At 41.6% G+C, this 10912-nt stretch overlaps 1 protein-coding gene across 1 annotated transcript in view; it reads left to right on the top strand.

The window, feature by feature from the left end:
* The first annotated feature begins 7907 nt into the window (after window positions 1–7907).
* Window positions 7908–10912, top strand: part of LOC105853281 — a 9471-nt gene continuing 6466 nt past the window's right edge. Inside the window, exon 1 of the mRNA XM_012721241.1 lies at window positions 7908–7997. Coding sequence (XP_012576695.1) covers window positions 7908–7997 — 90 coding nt within the window. The remainder of the gene's footprint in view (window positions 7998–10912) is intronic.

Genomic DNA, 10912 nt, shown 5'->3' with positions numbered 1-10912 from the left:
CTTCCGGCTTCTGATACGTCTCCGTTTCCGGTTTCTGCTTCCGTCTCCGCATCCAATCGCCGGCCAGCCCACGGATTTCCGTTTCCGGCAGTAGCTGTCTGAAGGACTAGAACCGACTTCTATGAAAGCCCGAAAACTGCCAGCTAAGGCGGTGCGTCTAGCCGACGATTTATCCTGAACTCTGCTTGCAGGGCGCGAAGAGAAACACGCGGCTTGAGCCTCCACTTCCGGTGCTTGGGTGGTGACGCGCTCCTGGGGAACGCGGTGACAGAGCTGTGAGAGCTTCTGGAACTGGCGACTACCGACCCCGCCCTCAGAAAACCTGATTGTTGCTAGGGGAACTGCCTCCTCATTTTGTGGAAAACAGAAAAGAAAACGTAGTCTTGTTCCGTTCTCTTCCTCCCCACACTGTTAACTTGTTCTTATTCTGAGTAGCTCAATGAGTAATACCGGATGAATGAAGGTTGATATTTTAGTGTGTATATTTCCTCCAGACTGTTTTTCCCCCCTGCACACATTACTTGCCCCCACCCTCTTTTCTATTTTATTTTATTTTTCTTTTACATAATTGGCGCTAGCCCTGCCTGGTCTAGGACAATCAATAGTACTTAAATCCTTGCCGCTACTTTATCTAACTCATTTCAGTTGCTCTTGTGAGCAGCAGCTAACTTACAAATCCAAATCATTTCAGAGTTTTGCTCTATTAAGTTTCAGGGCTTTTATTTGAAATCAAGTCAAATCAAATAAATGTCAGGTGGCACCCTTCAAATAGTGTTTGGATTCCCCAGATTCTCCAGAGGACGTGCGCGCTGGGGAATGGGAGGGCTTAGCTTTTAACAGATGGCCTTTCTCAGTCCACCTTTTCTATTGCCCATCTCTGAGACATTGCTTCCAATGTGAATTTTTTAATCTTTGTTTACAACAGTTTATCTCTCACATACATCCATATCTAACAGAATGGCCATCCATATTTGACAAGATGCTAGCAAGTAACTGAATAAGAAAATTAAAAGAGACCAATTAAAATGTAGCTTGTGGGAACCCTCCCTGGTGGCGCAGTGGGTTAGAGCGAAGCTAAGCCAAACTGTGGTCACTTCTGCGAGTTCGAGTTCAATCCCTGCCCGGATGTGATCGACATTGGAGGGTGTGGGGTGCAGACTGACCTCCCCTGACCCGCCCGCTGCCCACTCTACTCCCCACTCTGATGATGGTGAATCCTCTCACTGCATCTGCACCTCTGGCATGTACCCCATTTTTGTATGCATAAATATATATATATATATATATATAAAAAGAAATGTAGCTTGTTTTGCAGTCAGACTATTGTAAGAACTATTCTTGGTCCGTTTCCTTGGGTGGAAGTAAAGTGTAGATTCTTTCTCCTCCCTTCTCCAACCCAGTTTAGAGTCTAAACCCAGTAGGTATTTGAAGACCAAAATTGCCTGCTTCATGGCTGGCCCAAGGTTATACCCAGAGGGTGCTAAAGGACTTCCTTCTGGTCAGGCAAAGGAAGCAGAGGACATGATTTCTGAATTGTCCTTCACATTTCTTACGTCGGTGAAGGCATCTCGAAGAAACAACCGAGACCTGGCTGCGGAGACCTATCAAGGCCATCCCCGGGCGGGGGCAGCCCGTGGTCACTTGCCTGCTTACTCCAATCGATCTCAACAGAAAAACAGTAACTGGGGGGGAGGCTTGCGGCCTAAGACCGGAAGCGCAGGCTGTGGGGGGCGGCACCTCGCTGGTCACGCCCTCTCCCTCGTGCCCAGGGGGCGGGCCTAGAGGACGCCACGGGCAGGAAGGCTGCCTGGCTGAGCGCTGTACCGCGCGCCGCCATGTCCGCACTCCAGCGTCTGCTCGCCCTGGGACCACCGGTGAGTGGGAGCGCATGGACCGGGGTTGTCGGGCAGGGGTCTGGACATGCGGAGGCCTTCCGTGGGTAGGTAGACAGCGGAGGATTGGGGGGGATTGTGCGAAGGCCGGGTGCTAGCCGCCTCCCAAGACTGTGGTGGCTTGCTGGTCTCGCGGGTGTCCCGCGAGGTGTCGGTTACAAAATTCGCATTTCCGAACGCCAGTTACTGCTTTGTCTCAATGTAAAAGAATGCAGCAGGGCCCATACAGCCTGCTGGCCCGCATTAGTGGAGTAGGCCGCTGATCTAGGGGGTTTGCAGTCTTGGAGAAGCTTCAACGACCTAACGCCACCCCTTCCCATTTCTGGAGAGTCCCCTTACGGAAATTTCTGAAGTGCCTTACTGAAAGTTTGGGTCAGACTGAGGTCTCCCAGACTGTTTCCTGAGTCTCTCATTAGAAATCTCTGCTTTTAAGAAAAATTACTTTTATGTACCTATGCATACAAAAACAGGTGTAGACCAGAGGTGCGGGGAGTGATGAGGTGAGAGGATTCGCCAGAGACAGAGTGGGGAACGGAACAGGCAGATCTACTGAAATACACTGCTGAGGGGATCAGCACACTAGACAAAAGAGGTCTGCCGCGCCACGTGGTCAGCTCTCTGGCAGAATCAAACTCATGCTACAGAAGCTGGAGCTATCTTGATAGCTGAAACTTTAACTTCCGCCCCACAAGGGAGAAACAAAAATCTCTGCTTCTTGAGAAGCTGGAAACTAGTACCTCAAAGTTGCTTTTCTTTGCTGAGTGGTGCGGTTTGGCATTTTCCATTTTCTGTCAATCAAAATAGATGTCCTAAGGGAAGTAATATTTGAGTGAACCTTAAAACTTTTCAGTTAACTGGTTTCCAGAAATTGCAAGGAACCAAATGCTGATATGTCTACAGCAGTTAATAGTAAAAGTAACCATAGAAAAACTTGAATATCTTTTGTTTGTTAAAGGATTTACCATAAATGTTCACAATTATCACTGCACAGAGGAGCACCTAATAGCACATGTTCGTAACCACAAAGAATCATGGCTAGTGAGAACTAGAGAAAGCTTTTTAAAAATGTAAGAATAACATCCATAAGGAGCAGTATAACCTCTAGCATTGAGAGAACCCATGGAAAAGCTCCTCCCTCTTGTCCAGGACTGATCTAAACTTTGATTGAATGGGCTTGACTGTTGATTGGCAGAAAATCACTGGGAATCTGTTCAACTGGAACTTGCTAGAAATCCACCCTCCAGAATGTGCTGGAACAGCTTAGGAAAGCTGTTACTCAGGAGTTTGTCTCCTGGAGGCCTCTGTTAAACTAGCTAATGGATGCTGGGGGAAACTGCTGGCTGCTTCTGGCCCCCATGTAGAGCAGGAGCAGATGCTGGAGAAGCTATCATAATACTACAGGAATATCAGAGAGTGCATTGGAATCAGGAAGCAAGCCCATTCCTCCTGCAGTGCCTCTGCAGAGCAAAGATGATTTTAAGGCTCAGGTCAATTTTCTCAGAGCAGGCAGTGAAGGGTGACTTCAGAGCTGAATGGCACAGATTAGTGGCACAGGTATTTGTTGTAAGATCAACAAACTCAATCGTAACAGCAGTAATGTAGAGTGCTCAGCCCCAGGGGACTTCACTGATAAATTCTACCAAACACTTAAAAAGTAATACCCATTCTCCACAAATCCTCTACCCCTGCCAGAATGGAAGGGAACACATCCTAACTCATTCTGTGAAGGAACTATTCCCCTGATATCAGAACCAAAAACATAGGAAGAGAGAACTATAGATTTCTTTTATAGAGACAAAAATCCTCAACAAAACACTACAAACCAAATCTAGTAATACATGAAAAGGATTATATACACCAAGGCCAAATGGGATTGATGCCAGGAGTGCAAGGTCCTTTAACACCTGAAATCTATTAATGTAATATACCATATCAATAAAATAAGACATAATAGAATAACATCTATTATGCCAGTAGATACATAAAAAGATCCTATGTTCAAATTAAACACTTTATGAATCATTTCACATGAATCATTTGGTTCTGAATCATGTGATAACATACTTCCCACATTGGTATACAGATGCAATACAGTCCTAGTTAATACTCTTAACTGTCTTCATTGCCCAAAAAAGTCAATAAACTGATCCTAAAATTGTTTCAGAAATCTAGGGGATAAAAGGGAGTTAAAAAATCTTGAGAAAGAACAAAATGAAAACAGGAAGGAGAACTCACTTCTTAATTTCAAATCTTACTACAAGGCTCATAGTCAATCAAGACATTGTAATACTAGTATAGTGATGAATGCAGCTCAGTGGGATGGAATTGGGAACATATTAGCAAACTAACATTTTGATCAACTGGTTTTCAATAAGGATGTCAATACATCATGGAAAAGAATCTTATAAGTGATATTGGGACAAGTGTATATCCACATACAAAAAATGAAGTTGGACCTCTCTTTCAAACTGTTGACTCAAAATGGATCAAAGATGTAAATATCAAAACTAAAGTTATAAAAACTCTTAGAAGAAAACAGAGATGGCAAAGGTTTTTTTCAGATATGACAGCACCAAAACCACAAACACCAAACTAAAACTTCAGAAAAAGTAATCAAGATCAGACTTTTGTGCTTCATAAGGCCACCATTAAGAAAGTAAACAGATGACCCACTGAATGGGAGAAAATATTTGAAAATCAAATATCTGATGAAGGACATGTACTTAGAAAATTATAACTCTGTAATAAAAATACAAATGACCAAATATTAAAATAGACAATCTGAAGAGGTATATCATCAACGAATATATGAATGGCCAGTAAGCACATGGAAAGGAACCATTTCACCCCCATTAAGATGACAATAATCAAAAACAGATAAAAACGGCCCTCCTTGGTGGCACAGCGGGTTAAAGCACAGTACTAAGAAGCTGAAACCACTTCCGCATGAGATCGATTCCCGCCTACTCCAGAGGTGACCACATGGTATGGCAGACCTCTTCCTGGCCCGCCCACTGCTCCCCTCAGGGTTGTACTTCGTGGATCTGCCTGTTCTGCTCCCTACTCTGTCTCTGGTGAAGCCTCTCACCACCCCTGAGCCTCTGGCCTATACCCCAGTTCTGCACAAATAAGTAAATCTTTAAAAAAAAAAAAACAAAAAACAGATAAAAACAAGTGTTGACAAGGGTGAAGTAATACTTGAAGCCTCCTGTGTTGGTAGTGAAAGTACAATCTGATGCAGTTACTTTGGAAACTAGTTTGACAGTTCCTCAAAAAATTAAACATAGTTACCATATAATATGGTAGCACTACTCTTTGTATATACCTAAGGAGATTAAAAACCGGTTATCATAAAAACTTGGACATGAATGTTCATAGCAGAATTATTCATTGTACCTAAATAACTGCATGCAATAATGCAAATGGCCATCAGTTGATGAGTGAGGGTACAAAATACGATGTATCCACCCAGTGGAATATTACTTAATAAGAAGGACCAAAAGTACTGATATATTCTACAACATGGATGAACACATAAAACAGTATGGTGACAGAAACCAGATTCAAATGTCCACATATTTTATGACTCCATTTATATGAAATTCTGAGATAAGCAAATCTAGAGTGATTGAAAGTTGATTAATGGTTGCTATGAGCTGGGGGAAAGGAGATCCTAGGTTGGAGTTAATGTTAAAAAGTGTTTAGGAGAAACGGAATACCAGCCCTGAGGTTTGTAGATTGACCTTGGATTTAAAAATGATATTGAATTTTCATCCGTAGCAATAAGTTTGTATACAGTATAGCACAATGGTTGTGAATGTGGGCTCACTTGAATCTTAACTCAGCCACTTGTAGGCTGTCACTTTTCTATCTGATTTTTCACCTCTAAAACGGTAATAATAGTACCAACATGACTTGAATTTTGAGTTACATATATAAGATTGCCAGAACCATGTTAGGCATATATTAAATATTTTATGAGTCTTTACATGTTACATGAGTATTTAATATTACATGAAGAAGCACTTTCCTAAGTATTATTTTCTTTGGGTTAAAAAAGCCTCCCTGATTCAAAGGACATATTTTCTTTCTGGGTTATCATTTTAATTTTTCTTGTCAGTGTGTGAGCTCTATCTGAAGTGTTGTGAACCCAGTCGCACAATAAGGAAACTGAAACTTGAGAGGTGATTCTGGTACTTCAGAGAGATCTCAACAGCAGAACCCAGAGTCACCTAAGAAGTCTAATCTATTCTTAGTCCTTTTTCTAGTCACATATTCTTGTACCACCAACTTCTTTCTCTTTCTTGTCCTCTCACTCCTTACAACTGCAGCTTACTCATGATTTCTCGCATGCCTTTCTGTGCTCGTGACCATCATATCTCTTCACTCTGCCGTGTGTCAGTCCCAACTGTCATTGCCAACTAGTTCACTTCTGATTTTCCAATTGAAATCCCAAGGGTGTGAATCTCTGTGGGCAGAGCTTTTTGACCTGGCAGCCTCATAAACTAGTGCCAGTGATTTGGCTACTTAAATACTTGCTCCACACTGGCTGTGGATAGGGGAAGCTGAAAAAATGACAAAACTCCAGTCAAGACCTTTCCCTTAATAGAATGTAGATACTGGCAGAGAAGAGGGGTGAATGTGAGGCCAGTAGATTACTATAGTCAACAGGGGCAGTTGAGGGTTTTCAGAGGGTTTGAGGGCAACTATACATAGTGTTTATTCAGTGCAAGTTTCTGTTCCAAGAGCTTTATGGCTATACATGCTCATTAAATCTTCACAACAACCCTCTTGAGTTTGGGGTTATTACTCTCCTTACTTATATAGATGAAGAACTGTGACTTGCCAGAGGTCATGCAGCTGGTAAGCAGCAGTCAGGATGTAGACCCAGACCCTCTGACTTTAGATAGCCCAACATTATACTATCTCACTGGCTCAAATTTTCTGAACTCAGCTTTCTAGAAAAGCATATTCTTGATTATCTCCCACTCCTATCAGAACCTTGTATTTATCTATGTGGGGCAAGAAGAGGTTAGTATTTAAATGTGTTTGCTTAGAGTATTATTTGTTTTTACATTTTTTAGTTAGATTTTTTTTTAAAGATTTATTTATTCATATAGAACTGGGGTACAGGCCAGAGATGCGGAGGGTGAGAGGCTTCACCAGAGACAGAGCAGATCTCCCCAGCAGAACAGGCAGATCGACGAAGTACACTGCTGAGGGAAGCAGCGGCGGGTCAGGAGAGGTCTGCCACGCCATGTGGACTCCTCAGGGGCAGGCGGGAATCGAACTCATGAGGAAGTGGCTTAAGCTTCGTAGTGCAGTGCTTTAACCCGCTGCGCCACCAGGGAGGGCCCAAGATTTATTTATTTATTTTTTTTTTTAAAAGAGACGAAGTGAGAATATAGACTTTGGAAGCAGTTCTGATTTGAATCCATGTTTAGTGAATCCAAACATTTATTTGTTTGATCTAAACTACTTGAGCCTTAGTTTTTTTATGTGTAAAGTGCAAGATTGCTGGGAGTATTGATGAGTGTATCTAGAAGATCTAGCACATATTAGCAGGTGATAAAATTCTGATAATCATGGTAAAATTAAAAGGGCTGCAGAAAGGCTTCACGGACAGGGAGAACTCCAAGTTTCATTAGCAGTAAGTGGTATATGAGCTGAGCTTTAGGGTAGGTATTACAAATATGTTCTTTGGGCCACCATGCCTTCCTATCCCTTTCTCATGTCAGATATTACAGATGGATTACATCATTGATTCTGGTTGAGTCCTGAATTTTTTTCATGATTGCTTTAGGCAGGGAGTTGTAATCAGTATGAGTTGGCCCAGGATGTGGAACCTGTTTACTGTCTTTCCTTTGAGCCCAGATTGCTGTGCAAGCCTCTTTTAGTAGCCTATCTAAACCTGTCTTTGTTTCCATTTAGACTCTTCTTATGACAAATAGGTTTTGGAAAAAGTTACCTGTGGTGACCCTAAACTCACGCCCTTATGAGACTCAGCAGGAAGAGATGTCCAGACCCGGCAGCCGTTACTCCATTCCCTATAAGAAGGACCTGCCGTTTGACATTGTAGAGCTCATGGAAGAGACCGAAAAAAAGGTGAGACACCCTTATTCAGGAGACAGGCAGGGTGGAATCCATGGAAATGCCCCATTCTGTCCAAGTTCTCATGGTGGGTGAACCCTTCCTTTGGGGACATAGATTTTTTTTTTTTCTCTTACATTAAGCACAGCCTCTTATGTTCTGGGACTTTGTTATCCAGTCCTCGGACCACTTGAGACTGAGGTGTCTTTTTGTAGTTCCCATTAGCACTGTAACATGATTGGAGATAAAACCACTGAGATATGTGCTAGCTACCTAACTTTAAGTGTGAGAGGTATTTTGCTCTTCCCTAAAATATATATATATATATTATTTTACAAAAGTTTATTTTTACATCATTTTGTACATTTTTTTTTCCATCTCAATTGTAATCCCTAAGGGTTTCCCATCACCAAGTCACCTGTGTGCCATCACCATAATCCCGTGCATTTTCCCATTCCCCACTCCACCCCCACAAAATGTCTCTGGTATATGGTTGTTCATTATTTTTGTTACTGAAATATATTTTTCAAATTATGTCCCAAAACTTACAGAAATTTTAAATAAGCAGAAAAATCAGAAATAATGACTATAATTGTTTTCTGTCAAGATCACTATTAGCATTTTGATGTGCTTCCTTTTTCCTTATGTAAGTAATAAACAACTTTTTTTTAAATGAGATCCTATTGTCATCAGTATTTTTCTAGGTCAAATATTATATTTAGTGATACAGCATTGAATAAGATTTTGTCATTTTAGTTATCTACAAATTTTGGACATTTAGAATTTGTAATAGGTGTTCATACATATACCTTTTTGTACATCTTTAAATTATTTCCTGAGGGTAGTTTTTTAAAACTTATGCTCTGTTGCCAAGTCACAACACCATTCTATAAGCAACAAAAAAAGAAAGAACTTTTGTTTTTATTTTTCCAAACTAGGTGGTAGAATTTTGGTTTTTATTTCCAAACAAAATTTTTTTTTGTTTGTTTGTTTCAAGTATTTTTATTTTCATTATAACATTAGTGGCTTATCATATTTTTTTTATTACAAAAGTTTATTTTTACATCATTTTGTACATTTTTTTCCATCTCAATTGTAATCCCCGCGGGTTTCCCATCACCCATGTGCCATCACCATAATCCCGTGCATTTCCCTCCCCCCACCCCGTTTTTGATCCCATTCCCCACTCCACCCCCACAAAATGTCTCTGGTATATGGTTGTTCATTATTTTTGCCAAACAAAAATTTTTTAAAGATTTATTTATGCATATAAGAACTGGGGTACAGGCCAGAAGTATGAGGGTGAGAGATTTACCAGAGACAATGAGGAGCAGAACAGGTAGATCCACTGAAATACACTGCTGAGGGGAGCAGTGGGCAGGTCAGGAGAGGTCTGTTGCCTTGTGGGTCAGCTCCCCAGCCCAGGATCAAACTCTCACAGGAACGGCTGCAAACAGCGCCCCTCCAGACAACATCTTGTGTAGAAATCTAGGGTTTAAAAAGTTAAAAATCTGCCGCCTGGTTGAGAAATATTTGGAGCTTCCTATTTTTCCCTCAATACCATCACCACCTGCTTCTACCTAACTGCTTCTCCACTTCCTCCCCAACCTCTACCCTGGCTGATATATTAATAAATGTTTTTTATAGTCCATCTACTAAAACAGTAATGAATTTTTAATGTCTGTTATCTGTTTTAGCTATAGGTAATAGCTAATAGAAGGACAATTCAGTGTCTCACATAACAACAGGTCAGAGACAGGGTGACTCTTGAATTATTTAATCCAGTGACTTACTGACATCATTAGCATTGGGTTCTTGCATTTGGTTCTGTCTTTCTCACTGTAACATCTCTGTGCTCACATCTGTCCTCCTGTTGGTCATTAAATGATTATAAACTTCTCATCCTTGCACAATTTTATATTGCTTTTGGAGAGAGAAGACTGCTCCCACCTGATTTCTCCTTAGTGTCACTGGTCAGAATATCTTGTGCCTATTCCACTCACTGACAAGTGGAATAGAATCTGGTTTGGTCAGTCAGGATTCACACTCTAGAGTTGGGGAAGTGCTTAGTTACCTTTGAAACCCTTAGCAGTCTTATATCCAGGTATGACCTTGGGCAAGTCACTCAACCTCGCTGGGCCTTAGTTTACTTAATTGGGGGTAATGATAGCTGCCTTTGCCTACTTTACAGAGTTTTGCAAAGGAAAAATGTGACTCAATCTATGAAAAAAGTTACAAAGTACTTTACTGATATCAAGACTTACTGATCACTTAATTCTTAGACATAAATGAATACCACCAGCACCTCTGAAAAGAACCTATAAAATTTAAATTCCAAGAAGTGCTAGTTAACATTCACTCTAAATTTTGCAAAAAGACGTAACAAAAAGAAATCCCATACACCTTTGGAAGTGACACAGTAGGATCTCCCTGGTAGTGCAGAAGTTAGATCTCAGTGCTATCACTGCGATGGCCTGACTTCGATCCCAGCCAGGGAGCTGACCCACACCTGGCACAGGTGACCTCTCCCGTCTTGCCCGCTGCTCCCCTTAGCAGTATATTTCTGTAGATCCGCCGGTTCTGTTCCATCTCTGATGAATCCTTTCACACCCTGCATTTCTGGTGTACACCCCAGTTCTTCTAAACAAATAAATCTAAAAAAAAGAAGTCACTCTGTACCCTAAAAAATGAAGGTACATGTAAATTGTGCTTTGACACCAAGGCTGTGATCTTTTTTTTAAGAGTTATTTATTTGTGCATACAGATACAGAACTGGGGTACAGCCCAGAGGTGCAGGGGCGGTTGAGAGGATTCACCAGAGACAGCGGGGAGCAGAACAGGCAGATCATGGAAGTACACTGCTGAGGGGAGCAGCAGGCGGGTCAGGAGAGGTCTGCCTTGCCATGTGGATATCCTCCAGGGCAGGCAGG

This window comes from Condylura cristata, unplaced genomic scaffold (assembly GCF_000260355.1).
Source record: "Condylura cristata isolate star-nosed mole 26May11 unplaced genomic scaffold, ConCri1.0 scaffold00006, whole genome shotgun sequence".
Lineage (NCBI taxonomy): Eukaryota > Metazoa > Chordata > Mammalia > Eulipotyphla > Talpidae > Condylura > Condylura cristata.
The sequence above is the reverse complement of the archived record's forward strand: the minus strand, read 5'-3'. Positions and strand labels throughout refer to the sequence as shown.